This window comes from Myotis lucifugus, unplaced genomic scaffold (assembly GCF_000147115.1).
Source record: "Myotis lucifugus unplaced genomic scaffold, Myoluc2.0 scaffold_7, whole genome shotgun sequence".
Taxonomy (NCBI): Eukaryota; Metazoa; Chordata; class Mammalia; order Chiroptera; family Vespertilionidae; genus Myotis; species Myotis lucifugus.
In genome coordinates, this window is record NW_005871055.1 from 18,628,304 (window position 1) to 18,651,510 (window position 23,207).

A 23,207-nucleotide genomic window follows, 5' to 3' on the forward strand; every position below is an offset into this window, starting at 1 on the left:
GTGCACAAATTTTTGTGCACCCGGGTTTCTAGTTTACCAATAACATTATATAGGTTTCAAGTGTACTACTCTACAATTTTAAGGTTTCCTTAGGGTTTTCATTGTTAAGCTGTGGGTTAGAATTTAAAAGCATTTATTAGTTTAGCATTTAGCATTTCTAATTTTTAATGCTTTTTACATGTCAGTTGGCTGAGAGCAACTAGTTGTACTTATATCTGTTTGTTATCCTAATATATAAAAACCCATGGTCCACAACATCCAAAACGAGCAAAGGCTCAACCTATCGAAAGTCAGTGCTGGGTTGTCATGGCGACCCAACACTGCTGCCGCTGTTGGCGCCCCGACCCAGCACTGACTGCCGAGGGGGCTGCGTATCAACCCCGAATGAGGCCTGAAGAGAAAAGCAGGGTCTGATCCATAGCCTCCGTGGCAGCTGTTGATCAGCACTTGCCTCTCTCTTTGGTTCTGGGCCTGCAGCCACACCTCTCTTTCTCTCTGGCCTCCGCTGGGGCTACTATTCAGCCCCGCCTCTCTGATCAAGCCCGTTGATAGGCCCGGAGATGCCGACTGGCATAGAAACCGACCAATCAGAACCAAATCTGGGTGAAGTGTGAGGAGCTAATGGCTGTGTAGGAGGTGGAGCTTTTGACGCTGCCTGGCATAGAAACCGGCCAATCAGAATCAAATATGGGTGAAGTGTGAGGAGCCAATGACTGCCTAGGAGGTGGAGCTTTTGACGCTGCCTGGCATAGAAACCGGCCAATCAGAATCAAATATGGGTGAAGTGTGAGGAGCCAATGACTGCCTAGGAGGTGGAGCTTTTGATGCTGACTGGCATAGAAACCGACCAATCAGAACCTACTCTGGGTGAACTGCGAAGGCAGAACCTAAGTTGGGGGCTGAGGAGGGGTTTTAAGGTCAACAGCTGTTTGGTGTAAGGTGTAAGAAAGCGGTTCAATTTTTTAATGACCGGTTTGGCAGTAGGGTGCATATGGCTGGCTATCAGTACAGATATAGGGATTATGTATTTTTGTCTGCCAAGAGCATCTCCTCCTGCTGAAAAAGGCTCCCCCCATTTAAGCAATCCTATCTTATATAATATATCTATACTAATAAAAGGGTAATATGCTAATTAGATTGGGTTGACCAGCCATCATCCAGATGTCCGACTTCCTTCCGGACAAAGCCATGGTGGTGGAGGCCGAGGCAGGGACCGTTAGGGGCAATCAGGCCAGCAGAGGAGGGCAGTTGGGGGCGAGATCAGGCTGGCAGGGTAGAGGGCACTTGGGGGGCGAGTTCAGGTTGCCAGGGGCGGGCAGTTAGGGGAGATCAGGCCAGCAGGGGAGAGCAGTTAGGGGTGAGATAAGGCTGGCAAGGGAGGGCCGTTGGGGGCGAGATCATGACGGCAGGGGAGGGCTGTTGTGGGCACCAGGCTGGCAGGGGAGGGCAGTTGGGGGTGAGATCAGGTCTGCAGGGGAGGGCTGTTGGAGGGAGATCAGGTCGGCAGGGTAGGACAGCTGGGGCAAGATCAGGCTGGCAGGGGATGCCATTAGGGGCGATCAGGTAGGCAGGCAGAGGCAGTTAGGGGTGATCAGGCAGGCAGGCAGAGAGGTTAGGGGCGATCAGGCAGGCAGGCAGGCAGGCAGAGGGGTTAGGGACAATAAGGCAGGCTGGCAGAGACAGTTAGGGGTGATTAGTCCAGGCAGACAGGTGAGTGGTTAGGAGCCAGTGGTCCCAGATTGTGAGAGGGATGTCCGACTGGTGGTCAGACATCCCCAAAGGGGTTACCGATTGGAGAGGGTGCAGGCTGGGCTGAGGGAACCACCCCCCCGACCTGTGCACAAATTTCACACACCGGGCCACTAGTACTCATATAAAACAGTTATAAATGTGGTTTATACTGCATGTTATTTAAAAATATACTTTTAAGAAGGCACTTATTATAGGAAGGTGCTCCCTTTATTTTTTCCACCCTTCCCTAAAGTTTTTGGATTGTATTTGTAATAGTATTTATTATACTCTTGAGTATAGTTATTTCTACACCACAGGAAGATTGTCAATATTAATTACTTGTAGAGAGGACTGGTGTGAAGGAAATAGGAAATAAACAAGTAATTTTTTATTTTTATTGCTTTAGTTTGTTAGCTGGGTTCAGTATCATTAACTTTTATTACATTCATGTCTGAATTATAGAGTATTTTTTTGTGATTTACTAAACACTGATCTAAAAGTCCTTTATTTTCATGCTAACATTTAACAGCCAATCTTGAAGTTTTCATTACTGGTGAAGGTACAGCTTTATGTTTTGGGTGTGCTCTTTCTGGTATTGATATACTTCTTAATTCTTTATGATATTGTTAAGATAAGACAAATTCTTATGATAACTAGCTTTTGGACCTTGCCAACTTAACTTACACCAACTTCAATTTCTTTGGGATAGTTATTTCATAGAGTCATGAGAATTATGTGAGGCTATCTATATATGTAAATTACTCAGCTTATACTAAATGTACATAAAATAATGGTTTTTAGTGATATTTCCACCTTTTTCTTTGTAAAATTGCTTATAGATATAGCTTTATCTTGAAAATAATTTTTTTAGAAATTAATAATTGAAAAGCCTTATAATTTAGATAATATCAATGTTGTCTCTTGTTATAGGCTGATGCACTTAATACCTGTGGCATTAAATGATTTCAGCAAAAGTGTCCCAGTTGTGGGGATATTCTGAGTTCTGTGAAACAAAAGGCATTCTTTGAGTGTGTCTTTTAGGGAGCTGTAAGATAGTTGATCCCCACAACCACAGTTCTTTGAGAATAAGGATCCTACTGCTTTTTGTGATACTAGTAACCCACAGGAGTACAGGCTGTTGTCCTCACGATTGTCGTAAGTGATATTATTAATGGGACAATGCTTTTTTACCACAAAACAGTAGCTTCTCTTCACCTAGTCTTCCTATGATTGTTTTATATTTTTTACTTGATTCCAGAATTCTTCAGAAATTCATTCTGACATTTTTTGCCAGCTCATTAGTTTTTTAGGGAGGACATAGCCCTGGAATTGCCTACTCTGCCATTTTTTGGTGATGTCACTACCAAGATTCTTTTTCAAAGGAAGATGTTGTAAACTGATTTCACTTCAAACTAGTTAGAAACTGGAAGTGAAAATATATTTAAAACTGTTTTTAACAACTACAAATTGTGTGTGGTATACTTAATGTCTTAATCAATAATATAAATCTCAATTTTATCTGTGGAATCTTACATATTTTCCATGTAATAATAGGAAACAATGTAAGGCAACTGAGAGGTATAAAAAGCAATGAGGAAACATTTTCTTTTGCTTTGTGATCATCTCTGGGGCATTAAAAATACTAAGTGGCAATAAGAGTAATTCATTGCTGAAGGAGAAAAGTAGAGTACAGTAGAAAAGCTGGCTTACAACTTGGTGACTGACTATGAATTAGTGAAGCCTTCTAACCAGCCTACTTTCATCCTCCCTGTTCTCCCATCCTGCCATCTTCCATTTAAAATATTGAATACTTTAAATGGGCCTGGCGGTGTGCTAATGACACAGATATAGGGACTAGTTAGAAATGGTCCTTACCTCTACAATGCTTATTGTAATGTGGGGGTATCATGTAATGTCTGTTCTTATATGGATGACTCATACGGGTGTGTAGAGAAAGGTCATTTTGTGGTTACTGGGAAGGCTTTCTGGATTAAGTGATATCTAAACTGAGGTTTGGAGGTTTAATGAAAGTTAACAAATTTAAGGGTTGGGAGAGAACCCTATATCATGACTATTTAATACCATATATGAAGAATTTTAAATGAAATGACAGATGGCATAGCAGCAGTGTTCCTTATGACAGTTGGTAGGAAATGGGAAGTAGAGGAAACTGAATCTGGGGTGTTAAATTGGGGCATTAAAAGTAATGTTTAGAATTGAGAGTTTATCCAGAAGTATAAATTACAAAGAAGTCCAGCTGGTTGATAATTGTCTAGTTTGATCTAATTAATGAACATTGAATTATCTTATACTAGAGGCCTGGTGCACGGATTCATGCACTGGTGGGGTCCCTCGGCCTGGACTGCGCCCTCCCGCAACCCGGGATCCCTCAGGGGATATCGGACTGCTGGTTTTGGCCCAATCCCCGCAGGCCAGGCCAAGGGACCCCACTAGTGCACGAATCCATGCAGCAGGCCTCCAGTATGCATATAAGATCTTTGGTTAATCTCTTTCCCCCCTACCCACTTCCGCCTTCCTCTGTGATTCATCAGTCTGTTCCATGTTTCCATGCCTGTGCATTGAGCATCTGCCCCCTGGTGGTCAGTGCGCGTCATAGCTACCAGTCGAATGGTCAAACGGTCACTTAGGCTTATATATATATGATCTTAACTAATAACTAAGATTTAAAAATAAAGTTATTTAAAGACTGTATATTAAAAAGTAAAGATACCTAAATTGCTAGTAATTATAAACCTTAGTACTTTGAGAAAATAATATATTTCTAAGTCAGCATTTTATACTCCAGATTTTTATGCAGTATTAAAAATGTTTATTCAAGTCCATTTGGCATACAATATTATATTAGTTTCAGGTGCACAACATATTGATTCCACATTTCTTACTTTACTGTGTGATAATCACAATAAGTTTAGTAACCATCTGTTACTGTGCTAAGTCATCAGATGTTAACATATTTTTTGTGCTATACACTATATCCCCATGGATTAATTATATTATAACTGGAGATTTGTACCTCTTAATCAGTTTTACCTTTTTCTCCCATTCCCTCCACCCTCTTCCCCTCTGGCAACTAGTTTATTCGTTTCTGCAGTTTTGTTTTTTCTTCCTTTTTTTTTTTTTTTTATATTTCTCATGGAATTTACTTTCTCTGTCTTATTTCACTTAGCATAATACACTCTAGGTCCATCCAGTGTTGTCACAGTAGGCAAGATTTCTTTTCTTTTCTTTTGTTTTGAGGAAAGTTGGGTGATATCTTTATTGCTTTGAGGGAAGGGTGCTCAGGAACTCTTGGTGTAGAGGGCTGCTTCCTCTTCACCTTCACAGGCTTCTGGCTGCTTAGGATGGCACTGGCTCTGCGGTTGGCGGCCATGCTCAGATCATGGCCATACTTGTTCTTGTGGACCATGTGCTGGATGCTGCTCCCAGGCCTTCTTGTTGATGGTGGTCCACACATAGGATGTGGCAGGCTTTCGCTGCCCAGATCTCTGCTTCATGATGACCACCACATTTTTGCCCTAGGGCACTGCTCCACGTCCATTGTAGTGAAAGGAGTAGTGGGCCTTAAGGTTATTGGGTTCCGTAAGTCTGCTTGTTCCTCTTGATCAGGAAGCTGAAGCAGTTCAGTACGATCACCCATTGCAGGTGGGCAGACATGGCATGGCAGCTCTTCATGATGCCACAGCCGGAGATTGAAAGAGCAAAATTTCATTTTCTTATTGCTTGAATAATATTCCATTATATACATACTAGAGGCCTGGTGCACGGAAATTCATGCACTTGGGGAGGGGAGCTCCCTCAGCTCGACCTGTGCCCTCTCACAGTCCAGGAGCCCTTGGGGGATGTCCGACCAACGGCTTAGGCCTGCTCCAAGAGCGGGCCTAAGCCGTCAGTAGGACATACTTAGTGCGGCCACGGAGGCTGGAGAGGCTCCCGCCACCACTGCTACGCTCACCAGCCATGAGCACAGCTCATGTGAGAGGGTGCAGGCCAGGCTGAGGGACCCCACTGGTGCACTATCAGGGTCGGGGAGGGAGGTGGGAGGTTGACCAGCCATTGGGGGACTGCGGGAGGACTCTAGGGCGTGTCCAGCCCGTCTTGCTCAGTCCCGATCGGTTGGACCCCAGCAGCAAGCTAAACTACCAGTCGGAGTGTCTACCCCCTGGTGGTCAGTGCACATCATAATGAGCGGTTGAGCAGCCTTAGCATATCATCAGCATATTATGCTTTGATTGGTTGAATGGACTACCGGACACTTAGCATATTAGGCTTTTATTATATAGGATGCTTTCATGAACATACGGGTTGCACATTTCTTTTCGAATTAGTGTTTTTGTTTTCTTTGGATAAATACCCAGAAGACCAATTACTGGGTGATACAGCAATTCTATTTTTAATTTTTTGAAGAAACTCCATGCTGTTTTCCATAATGGCTGCACCAGTTTACAGTCCCACCAACAGTGCATGAAGTTTTCCTTTTCTCCACATCCTTGACAACACATCTTATTTATTGATGGACATTTTGATGATAGCCATTCTGACAGGTGGTATCTCTTATGGTTTTGATTTACACAACCTACTAAATGGGAGAAGATATTCACAAATGATATATTAGATAAGGGGTTAATATTCAAAAATAAATAAGGAACTCATACAACTCTACATCATAAAAGCCATACTGTGCCCTGGCCCGAGTGGCTCAGTTGGTTGGGTGTTGTCCCCTGAACCAAAAGGTTGCTGGGTTTGATTCCAGGTCAAGGCCACATGCTTGGGTTGCAGGATCAATCCCCTGTAGGGGGCGTGCAGATGGCAGCTGATGGATGTTGTACTCTCACATTGATGTTTCTCTCTCTCCCTCCTTCTCTCTCTAAAAATCAATAAACTATTTTTTAAATAAACAACCTCATAATCTGATATTTAAAAATGGGCAGAAAAAATATTGGCAGAAATTTCTCCAAAGATTATATACAATAATTTTATGCTTTTATGTAAATAAAAAGATTTCATTAAAAAGGGTTAGCTATGCCCTAACCGGTTTGGCTCAGTGGATATAGCGTTGGCTTGCGAACTGAAGGATCCCAGATTCGATTCCGGTCAAGGGCATGTACCTTGGTTGCAGGCACATCCCCAGTAGGGGGTGTGCAGGAGGCAGCTGATCTATGTTTCTCTCTCATCGATTTTTCTAACTCTCTATCCCTCTCCCTTCCTCTCTGTAAAAAAATCAATAAAAATATGAAAAAAAAGCTAAAACTTAAAAAAAAGGGTTAGCTATGTCATCCTATATAATAAAAGCCTAATATGTTAAGTGTCCAGTCGTCCGTTCAACTAATCAAAGCGTAATATGCTAATTATATGGTAACGCCACTCAAGTGCTTGCTATAATGTGCACTGACTACCAGGGGGCAGATGCTCCGACCGGTAGGTTAGCTTGCTGCTGGGGTCAGGCCAATTGGGACTGAGCAATACGGGTTGGACATGCCCTTGAGCCCTCCCTCAGTCCCTCCCTGACTGGCTAGCCTTCTTTGTCCCTCCCTGGCTCCCATCCTGCACCTGTGGGGTCCCTCGGCCTGACCTGTGCCCTCTCGCAATCTGGGAGCCCTTGGGGGATGTCAGAGAGTCAGTTTCGGCCCAATCCCGCATGCGAGGCTGAGGGACCCCACTGGTGCACGAATTCGTGCACCAGGCCTCTAGTTTGATATAAATTCAGTTATGATTACTTCTTGAGTTAGAAGCACTTCTAGAGTTGTGGATCACTTTTATGTGGCAGTACTGTTTATAATTTTAAGAAGGCCTTGAAGAGAAGAGTACCCTTAACTGTGCAAATAGACTATCACAATGATACATTCAGATTTAGAGGAAGTCTCGATTCATAAATATTTTTTTATACTATGTTAACAGTGATTTTAGCTTTTATTTACTTAGCATTTTTAGATTTTTTGTGTCACTAACTTGCTTTTAAAAATCTTTTCTTTTTGCCTGGATGGTATGGCTCAGTGATTGAGCATTGACCTATGAACCAGGAAGTCAAGGTTCGATTCCTGATCAGAGCACATGCTGTGTTGCGGGCTTGATCCACAGTAGGGGGCATGCAGGAGGCAGCCGATCAGTGATTCTCATCATTGATGTTTCCATATCTCTCTCCCTCACTTTTCTTCTCTGAAATCAATAAAAAAAATTTAAAAATGTTTTTTTAGTATTTATTGCTAATTTTTTAAAAAAGTAATTGAGCCTTCAGTTTTCTACTTTCTTGCTGAAATAACAAATAAATTGGTTCTTTTTCCTTATTGTGATTTACTACTTCTGGATGTTACATTTCTTATCCTCTGAAAACATTTTGTCTTTCCTCATTTTATCCCACACACTGTTCATAAAACACTGATTTTTTTCATTGAGCTATGACGTATCTGAAATGTATTTTTTAAGTTTACCCTCCTTGACTTTGTAGCAAGCTGTTTAGGTGTGCTTTCTAGTCTAGATTAGAATCTTGGATCTGCAATTTACTTATGTGTGACCTAGATCATGCTGCCTCACCTCATTTATCTGTAGTTTCTTTCTATGAGGACAATTATGTCTTTTTCTCATAGGATTATCAGAGAATTGTTTCCATCATAAAGGCCAATTGTTTCTACTTTTTTTTTTATGCTTTAGTTTATAACTATTGAACTACTTGTTAGAAGGGGGGAATAAATATTTTCCTAATCTTGGAATGATAGTTTCATAAGCATTAACAACATTAACACTAATGTATTAGAAGTTATAATAAAGGTTAAAAAGACTATCAGAAAACATAGGCCCATTCTACATTATCCACAATAAATATTTTTAGAGCTGCTGGCAAGTTAATCAGAGAGCCTTAACTGAACTCTTTTGTTATTAAATGATATATCTAAAAGGGGATTGTTCTTTTTTACTGTGAAAGATGGAACCTTAGGCTTCACATAACAGAGCCTGATTGTTGGAATTACACATGTTAATTGTTAATTCCTTTAAAAGCAAACTATTATTTTTCAGCTGAGCTCATCTCTGTTATTTTACACATTTCATAATGGTTTTTGGTTACTTCTGATTCTACTAAAGCACGAAGAGCTCATTTAGGAGATTAGTCTAAAAAAATTCTTCAATGTTCTTCCAATTTATTTTATACTAATTCTTGACACATTTATTCAGTGACTTATAGGCTTAAATCTTGGTTGTCTGCTTCTGTTACTTCCATCAGTAAGTATCCATGTCATTGTTTTTCAAACCTTTTCATTCTCTATATGGTCCATTCTAGAGAACCTCTTCTGAGTTACTAATCACTGGTCTACAATGTTCAAAATTGTGACCCAGATCAATTGGGCATATAATTAATAAATAAATAAGCAGTTCTTCAGTAAGACTATGGCCTGGCAAAAATGATATTTGAATTGGTTTTCATAGATCTCCTAGGTAACTAACCTTAACTAAGTGCTAATTACGTGCCCGACTTTGTTCTTAACTGCTTATAACCCAGTTACTTTATTCAATCCTCACAACAATTCTATTACATAGGAACTTTTATTCCCATATTGTTATGAAGTAACTGAGATTTAGAGTAGTAGTATTATTAACCACATTAACACTAATGTATTAGGAGTTATAATAAAGGTTTAAATTAACTTGCAAATGGCCATACGATTAAGTGAGTGGTGAGGCTAAAATCTAAATCTAGGAAGTCTGAATTCAGAGCCAAACTCTTAATCAGCTATTATTGTGAATAAACCAGAACTAGTAAGAATAGTTGAAGTTGTTTCATACATAGAAGTAAAACTAGCCTTTAACCAGAGAGAACCTCTAGATCGGCTAAAGAAGTTAACACAAGGACTAGTTTCTTATAAAGTTGAATTTTGGAGCTATTATAAAGAAAAATGTATAGAATACAATATATTAAAAATTGAGGATATTTTTATTTTTAAATTCTTAAATTTTAGAAGATTTAAAAAATATTCTTAAATGAGCTTTTTATTGCTTGTATGGACTTATGCAAAGACAGACTTACTGGATTTTGATCTTATGGCCATTTGCAAGTTAATTAAACTTTCTGTGCCCGTGATTACTTATCTGTAAAAGGTAAAAAAATATAGTTTCTTTCTCATAAGTTGTAATGAGAATTACATTATCTACACTAATAAAAGACAAAGATGCAAATTAACCATCGCTCCATCACTCCGCCACTCTGCTACACCCACAAGCCATGCCCACCAGCCAATTAGGAGTGAGTATGCAAATTAACCCAACTAAGATGGCGGCAGCCAGGGAGCTGGAGCAAGCAGGAGGCTTGGGTTGCCCCCTGCAATGGAGGAAGCCAAACTTCCCGCCTGCCCTGGCTGGCCCTGGGCTCTGCTCAAGGCTACAAAGTTTCAATTATAGAAGATAAATAAATCCCAGATACCTGCTTCCAGCCCACCAAAAAAGAAAAAAGAAAAAAAAGAGAGGCTGGGAGCTTGGGTCGCCGGGGGGCGTGGCCAGCCTGAAAACGGCCATCAGCCCCTCACCCAGGCTGGTCAGGCACCCCAGAGGGAACCCCCCACCCTGAAGGTGCTGTGGGCAGCCTGAAAACGGCCCTCAGCCCCTCACCCAGGCTGGCCACACCCCCATGGGGTGAGGGTCCATGCTGGGGGGCTTGGTCAGCCTGCAAACAGCCATCAGCCCCTCACCCTGGCTGGCCAGGCACCCCAGTGGGACCCCCACCCTGATCCGGGACACCTTTTAGGGCAAACCAGCTGGCCTGCACCTGTGCACCAGGCCTCTATCCTATCCTATATAATAAAGGGGTAATATGCAAATTGACCCTCACAGCAGAATGACTGGGAATGACTGGTCACTATGACACACACTGACCACCAGGGGGCAGATGCTCAATGCAGGAGCTGCCCCCTGGTGGTCAGTGCGCTCCCACAGGGGGGAGCTCTGCTCAGCCACAAGCCAGGCTGATGGCTGCCAGCACAGCGGTGGTGGCGGGAGCCTCTCCCCGCCCTCCCTTAGCAGCACTAAGGATGTCCGACTGCAGCTTAGGCCTGCTCCCTGCTGGCAAGTGGACATCCCCTGAGGGCTCCCGGGCTGCCAGAGGGATGTCTGACTGCCAGTTTAGGCCTGTTCCCCCAGGGAGTGGGCCTAAGCCAGCAGGTGGACATCCCCCGAGGGTCCCAGACTGGGAGAGGGCACAGGCCGGGCTGAGGGACCCCCCGAGTGCACAAATTTTTGTGCACCGGGCCTCTAGTTTAACATATATAAAGCACTTAGAATAGCATTTAATGGCATGTAGGGTTAGGTAATCATATTCTTATTATTTATCCCATTTATATCATACCATGTAGTCATTCATCCATATTAATAAATACCTTTCTTTCTTGATGGAAAATTAATTCTACTTCTTGAATTTCATTTCCAGTTTCTATCTGTCCCTCATCTTAATTCTCCATTGCTTCCTCTTTGTCAACTACTCACAATTTATATCTTCTTTTATGCTTTATGTGATATGTAAGCCAACCACAACCTTTTTTGGAATTAGGTATAGTATACATACTATATACATATATACATCTTGATTCTTGGAATTTAGCACTATTTGTGCATGGGCTTTTTCTTGTCTACAGATATACTCCTAGTTCCTAGAATAGTAAGTCCCAATTTTTAATAAATAAAATATTTGGTATATGAATGGATGAATGAATAACTTCAAGACTGTTAGGCATTTTGTATATGGCTATTATTTTTTTAATTGTTGTCAATATTACATATGTGTTGCCCATTTTCCTCCTTTTTGCCCCCCCCTCCCCCACCTATCCCCTGCCCTACCCTAGGCCTTCCACACACTACTGTCTGTATTTATGGGTTATGCATATATGCATATTTGATCTTTTTTTTTATCTCTTTCTATCCCTCCCTCCACCTCCCCACTGAGATCTGTTATTCTGTTCCAAACATCCATACCTCTTGTTCTATTTTGTTTGTCAGTTTATTTTGTTTATTAGATTCCACATATAAGTGAGATCATGTGATATTTGTATTTCTCTAATTGGCTTATTTCACTTAGCATAATAGTTTCCAGGTCCATCCATGCTATCTCAAAGGGTAAGAGCTCTGTCTGTTCTGCAGCTGTTTTTATCCACTCATCTAGTGATGGGCATTTGGAACCATTTCCAGATGTTAGCTGTTGTAAAGAACGCTGCTATGAATGTAGGAGTGCATATATTCTTTCTGATTGGTGTTTTGGAAGTTTTAGGATATGTTCCCCGAAGTGGTATTTCTGTGTCAAATGGCAGTTCCATTTTTAATTGTTTTAGGAACCTCCATACTGTTTTCCACAGTGGCTGCACCAGTCTGCATTCCCAACAGCAGTGTACTAGGGTTCCCTTTTCTCCACATCCTCGCCAGCACATGTCGTTTGCTGATTTGCTGATGGTAGCCATTCTGACGTGTGTGAGATGGTACCTCATTGTCGTTTTGATTTTTATCTTTTAGATGATTAGTGACATGGAGCATTTTTTCATATGACTAGTGGTCGTCCGTATGTCTTTTTTGGAGAAGTGTCTATTCAGGCCCTTGTCCTTTTTTTAAATTAGATTGTCTTCCTTTTGTTGAGTTGGATGTGTTCTTTGTATATTTTGGAAATGAGCCCCTTATCCGATGTATTATTGTTGAATATATTCTCTCATACAGTAGGTTTCCTTTATATTTTGTTGATTTTTTTTTCTGTGCAGAAGCATTTTAGTTTGATGTAGTCCCATTTGTTTATATTTCCAGTGTTTCCCTTGCCCTAGGACAGTGGTTCTCAACCTTCCTAATGCCGCGACCCTTTAATACAGTTCCTCATGTTGTGGTGACCCCCAGCCATAAAATTATTTTCGTTGCTACTTCATAACTGTAATTTTGCTACTGTTATGAATTGTAATGTAAATATCTGATATGCAGGATGTATTTTTATTGTTACAAATTGAACATAATTAAAGCATAGTGATTAATCACAAAAACAATATGTAATTATATATGTGTTTTCCGATGGTCTTAGGCGACCCCTGTGAAAGGGTCGTTCGACCCCCAAAGGGCTCGTGACCTACAGGTTGAGAACCGCTGCCCTAGGAGATGTTCAGTGAAAATAATGCTACATGAGATGTGTGATATTTTACTGCCTATGTTTTCTTTTTTATGGTTTTTATGGTTTTGCAACTTACATTTAAGTCCTTTATCAATTTTGAGTTTAATCTTGTGTATGATTTAAGTTGGTGATTTAGTTTCATTTTTTTTGCACGTATTTGTCCACTTTTCCCAATACCATTTATTTCAGAGATTATCTTTAATCCATTGTGTGCTCTTACCTCCTTTGTTAAGTAGTAATTGACCATATTAGCTTAGGTCAATTTTGAGGGTCTCTGTTCTGTTCCATTGGTATATATGCCTGTTCTTGTACCAGTACCAGGCTGTTTTGATTACAGTGGCTTTGGAGTATAGTTTGATATCCAATATTGTGATCCCTCCAACTTTGTTCTTCTTTCTCAGGAGTGCTGAGGCAGTTTTTTGGTTCCATGTAAATTTTTGGAATGTTTGTTCTAGATCTATGAAATATGTTCTTGGTATTTTAATAGGGATTGTGTTGAATCTGTAGATTGCTTTGATGCTAATGCATCCAATTCATGAACACAGTATAGGCTTCCACTTGTTTGTATCTTTTTCCATTTTCTTTTTCAATATACTATAGTTTTCTGAGAATAGGTTTTTTTTACCTCCTTGTTAGGTTTATTCCTAGGGATCCTATTTTGTTGTTGTTGCAATGGTAAATGGGATTATTATCTTCTTTTTTCTTCTCTTTCTGAGAGTTCATTATTGATATATAAAAATGTCATTGATTTCTGGATGTTAATTTTGTATCATGCTATCTTGCCAAATTTATTTATTAAACCTAATAGTTGTTTCGGTGGAGTTTTAGTGTTTTCTATTTAAAATGTTACGTTTTATTTCCAATTTAGATGATTTTCATTTCTTCTTGTCTGATTGCTGTGGCTATGACTTCCAATACTATGCTGAATAAGAGTGGGGAAAGAGGCCATCCCGGTCTTGTTCCTGATCTTAAGGAAAGTGCTTTTAGTTTTTCCTCATTCAGTATGATATTGACTGGAGGTGTATGACCCTTATTATGTTGAAGTATGATCCCTCTGTTCCCACTTTTTTGAGAGTTTTTATCATAAATGAGCACTAGATTTTTTTAATGCTTTTTCTATGTCTATTGATGTGATTATGTGATTTGTATCCTTTATTTTGTTTACGTGATGTTTTATGTTTATTGATTTACAAATATTGAACCAACCTTGCATCCCAGGCATAAATCTCACTTGGTCATGGTGTGTGTGTGATCTTTTTAATGTATTGCTGGATCTAATTTGCTAATATTTTGTTGAGGATTTTAACATCTGTGTTCATCAAAGATATTGGTGTATAATTTTCTTTCTTTGCAGTGTCTTTATCTGGTGTTGGCATTCGGATCATGTTGGCCTCATAAAAAAAGCTTGAAAGCCTTCCGTCCTCTTGAAATGTTTGGAATAGTTTGACGTGGATAGTTGTTAATTCTTTGAAAGTTTGGTAAAATTTACCTGGGAAGCAATCTGATCCAGGACTTTTGTTTGCTGGCAGTTTTTTGACCACTGCTTTAATTTCATTAGCTGTTACTGGCCTATTCAGGTTTTCTGATTCTTCCTGTTTCAGTTTTGAAAGATTGTATGTTTCTTGGAATTTGGCTGTTGTGCCCAGGTTGTTGGCTTACAGTTGTTCCAAGTAGTTTCTTATACTCCTTTTGTCCCAATTAATTAATTATCTGTCTAGAGCAGGGGTCCTCAAACTACAGCCCGCGGGCCACATGCAAATACAAATATTGTATTTGTTCCCGTTTTGTTTTTTTACTTCAAAATAAGATATGTGCAGTGTGCATAGGAATTTGTTCATAGTTTTTTTTTAAACTATAGTCCAGCCCTCCAACGTTCTGAGGGACAGTGAACTGGCCCCCTGTTTAAAAAGTTTGAGGACCCCTGGTCTAGAGCCAGTGGTCGGCAAACTCAGTCAACAGAGCCAAATGTCAACAGTACAATGATTGAAATTTCTTTTGAGAGCCAAATTTTTTAAACTTAAACTATATAGGTAGGTACGTTGTTATTAACTTAATTAGGGTACTCCTAAGGCTTAGGAAGAGCCACACTCAAGGGGCCAAAGAGCCGCATGTGGCTCGCGAGCCGCAGTTTGCCGACCATGGGTAGACTTAGTGGGACATACACAGGTGACCAGGGATCAGCAATAACGGCCTATCCCCTGGTACTTCAATGCCTCTAGACAGCTGAGCCGAACCGGAACACATGAATATACAAGACAGAATTAGTATGCAATCACACAAGGTTTATTTACCTATTCCTAGTGGGTCCTAGGCTCCAGCAAAGGCCACACGGCGATGCACACCGAAAGATGGACGATGAAGATGGAGACAGACAGGCGGCCGCAGTTGGTTCAGGCTCACACAGTAGAGCAGTCAATCAGGGGCTTGTCTCACAGAGCGATGTGGAGTCCTCCTCTCAGGCAGGAGACGTGGACTGAAGAAAAATCTGGTGCTTATATAGTCGGTGGTAAACAACTTGTGTCTTATCAGTGTGGACCAGACGGTGTGCCTTTTGCTAGGAGCAGGGTGTTTATGCTTTAAGGGCTTAGGGCATTCACATCAAGATAGTGGGGCATTCACCACATTTCGGAAGTTACAGAGTATTGGGGTCTTCACACAGCAAACATTTCACATATTAATTACTTCATACAATAATTATTTCCATACATTAGAGAGGTTTCCTTATTACCATAACATCATTATAACACCTTTGTATTTCTGTGATGCTAGTTCTTGCTTTGCCTCTTTCATTTCTGATTTTATTTATTTGGATACTCTTTGTTTCTTGGTAAGTCTGGCTAAAAGTATATCAATGTTGTTTGTCTTTTCATAAAACCAACTCTTGGTTTCATTGATCTTTTGTACTATTTTTTTAGTCTCTATGTCATTTATTTCCTCTCTGATCTTTATTATTTCCTTCCTTCTCCTTATTCGGCTCTTTTCCTGTTGTTCTCTTTTTAATTCTTTTAGTAGTTAGGTTAGATTTTGTATTTGAGCTTTTTCTTGTTTCTTGTAGTGCTATGAACTTTCCTCTCATGACTGCTTTCTCTGTGTCCCTTAGGTTTTGGTTTGTTGTATGTTCATTTTCATTTGTTTCCAGGAAGTTTTTTCTTTCTTTCTTGATCTCATTGGTAATTCATTTGTCTATAATAATAAAAGGGTAATATGCTAATTAGACTGGACATCTTCCGGACATCATTCCAGTCATCCTTCCTGACGAAGCCAGGGCCTGAGGAAAGCCAGTCTGGGTCCTGGGTGCCTGCCAGCGGACGAAGGAGGGAAGCCCAGGTCCTGGGTGCCAGAGGGAAATGGTGCCAGCAGCCAGGGGAAGGAAGGCCCACTCTTGCACAAATTTTCATGCATCGGGCCTCTAGTTGTTTAATAACTTCCTGTATTGCCTCCATGTATTTGAATGTTTTTGAGTTGTTTTTTTTTTTTTACTCTAGTTGATTTCTAGTTTCATGCCATTGTGATTTGAGAATTTATGATTGATATAGTTTCAGTCTTCTTGAATTTCTCAAGACTTATTTTGAGTCCTAACATGTAGTCTATCTTTGAGAATGACCCATGTGCTTTTGGGAAGGATGTATATTCTGCCATTTTAGGATGAAATGTTCTATAAACATCAATTAAATCTATCTGATCCAGTGTGTCTTTTAAGATCGCTGTTTCATTGTTGAGTTTTGGTCTGGAATATCTATCTAGTGATGTTAGTGGGTGTTAAAGTCCCCTATTACTACTGTATTGCTATCGATCTCTCACTTAAAGTCTTCCAAGAGTTTTTTAATGTTTAGTTGTTCCTGTGTGTATATGTTTACAAGGGTTATATTTTCTTGTTGGAATGATTCCTTTAGTATTATGTAGTGATCTTCTTTGTCTTGTGTTATTGTCTTTGTTTTAAAGTGTATTTTGTCAGATATGACTATTGCTACCCCAGCTTTTATTCTCTTTGCATTTGCATATAATATTTTTTTCCATCCTTTCACTTTTATTCTGTGTGAATCTTCTGTTCTGAGGTGGGTTTATTTTAGAATATGTATGGTTCATGTTTTCTTACTTATTCAGGTACCTTATGTATTTTGATTGGATCATTTAGTTCATTTACATTTAAGTTTTTATTGACTGGTCCATATTTATTGCCCTTTTTCTTCTCTCTTGATTTCTTCTTCTTAAAGCATTGCCTTTAACATTTTTTGCAATGCTTGTTTGGTGTTAATGTACTCTTTTAGCCTTTTTTGTTGTTTTTGTCTGAGAAGCTCTTTCTTTCAACATCAATTTTAAATGACAGCCTTGCTGGATAGAATAGAGTCTTGGGTTCAGGTCCTTAGTTTTCATTACTTTGAATACTTCAAGCCAGTCCCTTCTGGCCTGAAGTGTTTCTGTTGAGAAGTCAGCTGACAGCCTCATGGGACTCCCTTGTAGGTCATTGTTTCTTTCTACCTTTAAGATTCCCTCTTTCTTTTTAACTTTTGCCATTTTAATTATGATGTGTCTCGGTGTGGGTCTCCTTGGGTTCATCTTGATTGGGACTCTATGTGCTTCCTGTACTTGGGTGACTTTTTCCATTAGCGGGTTAGGGAAGTTTTCTGTTTCCTTTAAACAGGCTGTCTGTTCCTTGCTCCCCCTGGTAACCTTATTGATACCGGAATAGGCAAGCAGGAATTCTTCCCAGGGTCGTGTCTCATGGAATCAAAGAATGAAGCTGAGGACCAGAGGAGTTCAAACAAGGCAGGGATTGATTTCAAACGTAGTCTCCCCACTCGGGGAGGGGATTCAAATAGTTTGCCACTGAAGCATTCTGCTCTTCCCCTTATATCTGCTAAAGGCCTGCCCTTTGTCTTTCTGTGCCACTCTCTGATTGGTTCTGGCCTTTTTGCAGCATTTTAATATGCACTTGCAAGAAAAACCTCTTCATTTCAAAACATCCTGTTTTCCTGCTATCCATCCTGTTTTTCTGCAAAACATTTTGTGGTTTCATCTAGCTCCAGGATTCCTCCTTCTTCCACCCCTTATACCCTGTTTACCTAATTTTGCTTTAACTCCTTTCGCTATCATGTGGTTATTGTTACCCTTCATGTTGTCCCATAGTTCCCTTAATCTATCCTCCTGTTTATTCTTTTTTCTTTTTGTTCTAATTGGGTATTTGTTTTCTACCTTGTCTTCCAAATTCGACCCTCTCCTTCATTCAATCTGCTTTTGATTTCTTCCAGTTTATTCTTGTTGTTAGATATGCTATTTTTCATTTCCAACTGCTTCTTGTTCATTGTTTCTATTTTCTTTTCATGCTGTTGTAGTTACCACTATGTTCCTTGTTATTCTGACCAAGTTTCTTGAGCATCTTTATAACCTTTACTTTGAAACTCTATATCTGCTAATTTGCTTGTCACCATTTAATTTAGCTGTTTTTCAGGAGATTCCTCCTTTTCTTTAATTTGGGGTTTGTTTCTTTATCCCCCATTTTTCTTTCCCTTTGTATTTGTTTCTACGTATTAGGTTGAACTGCTATGCCTCCCAGTCTTCATGGGGATGCCTTATGTTCTGTGGGACCTGATGATGCAGTCTCTTTGATCCTCTGAGTTGGATATTCTAGGAATGTCCCTTGTGTAGATTATTTGAGCTCTCCTGTTGTAAGTGGGTCTTGATTGTTATTGTTTGTCCTGTTCATGGGTGTATCTTCTCTCAGTCTGGCTACCTGTGAGTCTCAACTCTGACCAGGTTGTATGAGCAGTTGTGCCAATGTTAACAAAACAAAACAAAATAAGAAACAAACAAAAACATACAGAAGACCCTTACAGCAACAACAAACACAATCACAAATAAAAGAGATTTAGAAAAGAAAAAGGTGAACCAGAATAATAAAAGAAAAGAAATATGAGAACAGAAAAGGGGAAGAAAAAGGAATATGAAAGGAAAGAAGGGAGAGAAAAAATAAGAACAAAGAATAGGAAAAGGAAAACGGTATAAAAGAAAAGAGGAAAAATTATGAAAAGGAAAAAGATAAGAAAAAAGACAAAAAATAAGAAGGGGAACACAAGAGAAAGGTGGAGAAAGAAGAAAAAGTAATAGAGTAAGAAAAGGAAAGAAAAATAAGGTATGAAAGAAATAACAAAGCAGTAAAGGAGAAAAAATAAGGAAAATAATTTTTAAAAAAAGTGAAGTAGCATTCCTCTCAGTAGAGTTCAGTGCCCCCTGGGAGCTCTCTTTGAATTCTGCTCTAATGTTGACTGAGGCTGTCTGTTTTATCTGTTGTTTCTGGGACTCCCAGGAGGTACTTTGTGGGTTGCCACTATCAGAAGCTGTCCATCTTTGGCTCTCAGCAATCTGTTCGAAGCTTCAAGCGATAGTTTGTGTCTGTCTCCAGAGGGCTTGGCTGCACACAGGAGGGGCCAGTCTGTACTTTAGGTCCAACTTGTTAGCAGCAAGGGGCCCAGGCATGGGTCAGTAAACATCCCAAGGCTCCTTGGGCTCCACCTCTGCCCTCCAGCTGCGGGTCAACTGTCAGTCTTAGTCACTGAAAAGGCTGTTTCTGAAAGGGCTTTTGGCTGAATTAGTAGCATGAGACCTCTGGGTTTCCCGTGGTGGGGATTGCCACACCCCAAATCCAGGCACTGACACCCGCTGAGACTGTCTAGGGCTAGGCCCATAGCTTTGGTCTCTGCTGCTGCCTCCTCTGCAGGGTCCAGATGCAGGGTGTGGCAAGAAAGGTGGGGTGAGCTGTATCCCGAGGGCAGGGTATTTGCCTTTTTCCCTGGCTTTGGCTGCTGGGAGGGGCCTGTGCCTCTTAGGAAAAATGAACTGATGCGGTATTGGTCGGGGAGACATTAGATCACAGGTCTCCCAGCTGCCACTGTTCCACGTCTACCCCAGTGCTTCCTACCCCAGCCTCTCCTCAGTTAACTCCAGTCCAAAGCATCCTCCTTCCACCAAAGCCTCAGTTGAATGGCTACATATGAAAATCCTGTGCTCTGAGATTTTTTTTTTTTTAAATGTGGCTTTATCTCTGACAGGCCATAAGCTCCAAGCCTTTCACAGCTGAATATTACGTGGGCCACTGTTCTCAGCTCTGGTGCTCTGGGTAGGGGTGTCCAGCCTAAGGTCCGGGCCTTGGTGCTCTGAGGGGAACCCCTCATTCTCAGCCTATTGCCCTTGGAAGCTGGGCCAGCCCTCTTTTGACCCTTGCCTTTCCTTTCAGTCTCCAGATGGTTTCTGCCCTTCCTTGTTAAATGTCTCCTCTTCAATCCTCAATTGATAATGCCAGGTGAATGTTCCCCAATTTAGTTTTACATCCAGTCTGACTCTGGAAGGAAGTGCAAAAAAGGTCCACCTACTCTGCTGCCATATTGAAATCCATATATGACTATTATTATCTTCCTAAATTTCCCATTCTATTGATAAAAATGATATCCAGTTTGTCAGTGTTCTTCTTTAAGAATGGTACTTAAAATGGAATATAGTAATTTATGTGTGATTGGTCAATTGAGAATGAGCATCATTCTTGTATCTCTTTTATTATATATGTATTTGTCTATCACTATACTTGAAGTAGCATTTGGGAGGTACAGTAATACTTATGACTAATTTAGCATAATGCCACATGTCAAATAGGTTGCTGTTAGATCAACTTTCAACTTTTTAAAGTATTATAAGATAAGTATTTCTCTTTCAAACTTTTTAACATTGATTATTTCATTTCAGCATTTACATTTTATTTCTTAAAATTTATACTTAAATTTTCTTTTAATTTTTATCACTTTTAAGAGCCAAACCCATTTTTTGTAGGAATTTTTCCTGAATCCCACCCAGGAGTAATAGTCTCTATTTTGCTCTGTTATTCTAGATTTGAAATCACCTTTTTCCATTAAAAAATTTACATTTCTCTTTGCAAATTTAATTCTTACAAAGCAACTGTGTTCACTTATCTGTAGTTTAGATATTTTTATCAAATTAGTTTTAGACTAAACAATGACAATTTTTAGAGTAGCTATGCTTTCTTGCTAGTTGAATGTTTGGTATTATTTTATTTTATTGTTATAAATAACCTTCTACCTTATTAGTTATTGTGTCTTTTTTTCTTCTTTCAGCTGGTTGGTGGAGAATTTGACTTGGAGATGAATTTTATTATCCAGGATGCTGAGAGTATAACGTGCATGACAGAGCTTTTGGAGCACTGTGATGTAACATGTCAAGCAGAAATATGGAGCATGTTTACAGCCATTTTACGAAAAAGTGTTCGGAATTTACAGACTAGCACGGAAGTTGGGCTAATTGAACAAGTATTGCTGAAAATGAGTGCTGTAGATGACATGATAGCAGGTATGAGGTTATCTGACAGGAAAATATAGTTTAAATGTTTGTAGAGATTTATATTCTATAGGTAATATAAATTTGTTGAAGCTACCTTGATTTAAAATAGATACATAGAAATGTATGGGAAATTTGCTTTTTATATTAAGGGAAAATCTGGCAAATGTAGGATGACTTCTTCCGTATTAGACAAACATAATTACTAATTTTGCTTTTCCAGGTTTTAGAAAATCTAAATATGAATAAATGCTATGAAATCTACCAGAAAACTAAGCAGTACTTTCTATGTAGTATTTAATTAAACTTTTACATAATTAAAAGATACAATACATATTATATTTCTGTATAATGGGCACTTTATCAAATTCTTGGAACTCTGTGCTCTTTAATTTGACATATATGGAACTATGACAGGAGGAACTAAAAATTTTAGGATAAACTTGTTTTTTGGAGGTGTTCATTTTACTAGGCAGTTTTTGAAGAAATACTTGTAGAAAATAAACAGATATATTGAGGAATAGAATATAAAATTAGCATGAAATTTCAAGATAAAATATTAATTATTGTACTTTTATTGTGTTATTTTAAATAATAATTTTGAAGTCTTTATTCTTCACCACAAGTTCTTTACCTCCCTGCAAGTTCATTCCCCTTTGGGTTAGATGCACTGAAATATAAATAGTTGAAAAGTTAGTCCCAGAGTAATAGTCATTCTCAAAAAATAAATGCAGAGTTTGAAGTTTTGATTCTCTGAAGCCATGAACCTTGAGCATACGTTTCTTCTGACATGAAAGGGGTTTTATAATTCTAAAAGTGACAATGTGATTCCACAATATCATATCTGATCCTTAAAAGTAGTTCAGACACTAGAGAATTCACTGTGCTATTTTGATTTATGCTTTAATTAATACTAGTAGAGCAAAACATTAATCAAAATAGAGTGGAATGAAGAATAGGTTAAAGATGAATGCTTTTTAAATTTAAAGAGTATTTTAAAATTTTCGTCTTTCTTAAAGAATATATTAAAATCATTTTTAATTGCTTTCGTGGTGGTATCTACTTATTTAGAATGATTTAGTATTCTTTATATTATTTACTAATGATTCATTTGAAGAAAAATTAGATTCTAACAAAACACCTTTTTAATGTAGATGTACCATTTGTGTAAATTCTAGCATCGTTTAAAGAAACTTATTTTTATAAAGTTATATGTACATGTTTTATTGAAGATTGTGTGATCTTTGAATACTTTATCTGGATTTAATCTGTTAATTTTTTTTCTCGGTAAATAATAAAGTGTCTACCACTTTATAGAGTGCATTTTTCAAAATGTGCCACATTTACATACATAGTGGTTACAGGCATATAATTGATGAGCATTCAGATGTAAGGTGATAGTAAGTGTTATAGTACCACAGAAAATTCATATCTTCACAAATTTCTGTTATATAAAGCCTCCTAATTCTTATAGTCTTTGCTTTAAATAATACTATGATAACAAATTTCACTTTTTGTTGTATTAAGCATTGAATAAGTGTGAGGAAAATACCTCTGCACCTTACTTTTCAGAAGAGAAATTAAAATTTAGGCAATATACTAATGAAGTATCCGTAACCACCAAAAACCTACTAAATTTTAACTCTGAATATTTTGTAGCATAAGTTCAAAGACATACCTTTTATTTAATAATGTGAAGGTACCACTAGAAGATGGAGTAAATTGATAGGAGAATTTCATAGTTTTGGTATTTTTTTCTCCCTTAAAAATCTTGTACAGAAAAGAAGACTGGTTACATAATTAAACTGAGCTACTTTGTGATATGTACTATAAATAAGAAATTTTAGTAATTATATAATTGAATACAAACTTAATAGATCACTTTTTATGGCATACATAGGAGATGAGAGAAATGGAAATTACATATTTCAAAAAAGTATTTGTAGGTGAACTTTTAAAAAATCTATGAAGATTGAAGCTGACTTTTAAAAACTGCTTTATA

The 23,207-nt window shown here is 38.9% G+C and overlaps 1 protein-coding gene and 2 pseudogenes across 1 annotated transcript in view; 1 reads left to right on the top strand and 2 right to left on the bottom strand.

The window, feature by feature from the left end:
- LOC102418615 overlaps nucleotides 1-3,670 on the bottom strand; it is a 58,649-nt pseudogene extending 54,979 nt beyond the window's left edge.
- NBEA (neurobeachin) overlaps nucleotides 1-23,207 on the top strand; it is a 928,080-nt gene that overhangs the window by 70,580 nt on the left and 834,293 nt on the right. Inside the window, exon 2 of the mRNA XM_006083617.3 lies at nucleotides 20,986-21,217. Within this exon, the coding sequence (XP_006083679.1) occupies nucleotides 20,986-21,217 (232 nt within the window). The remainder of the gene's footprint in view (nucleotides 1-20,985; nucleotides 21,218-23,207) is intronic.
- On the bottom strand, nucleotides 4,949-5,406 carry LOC102418929 (annotated as a pseudogene).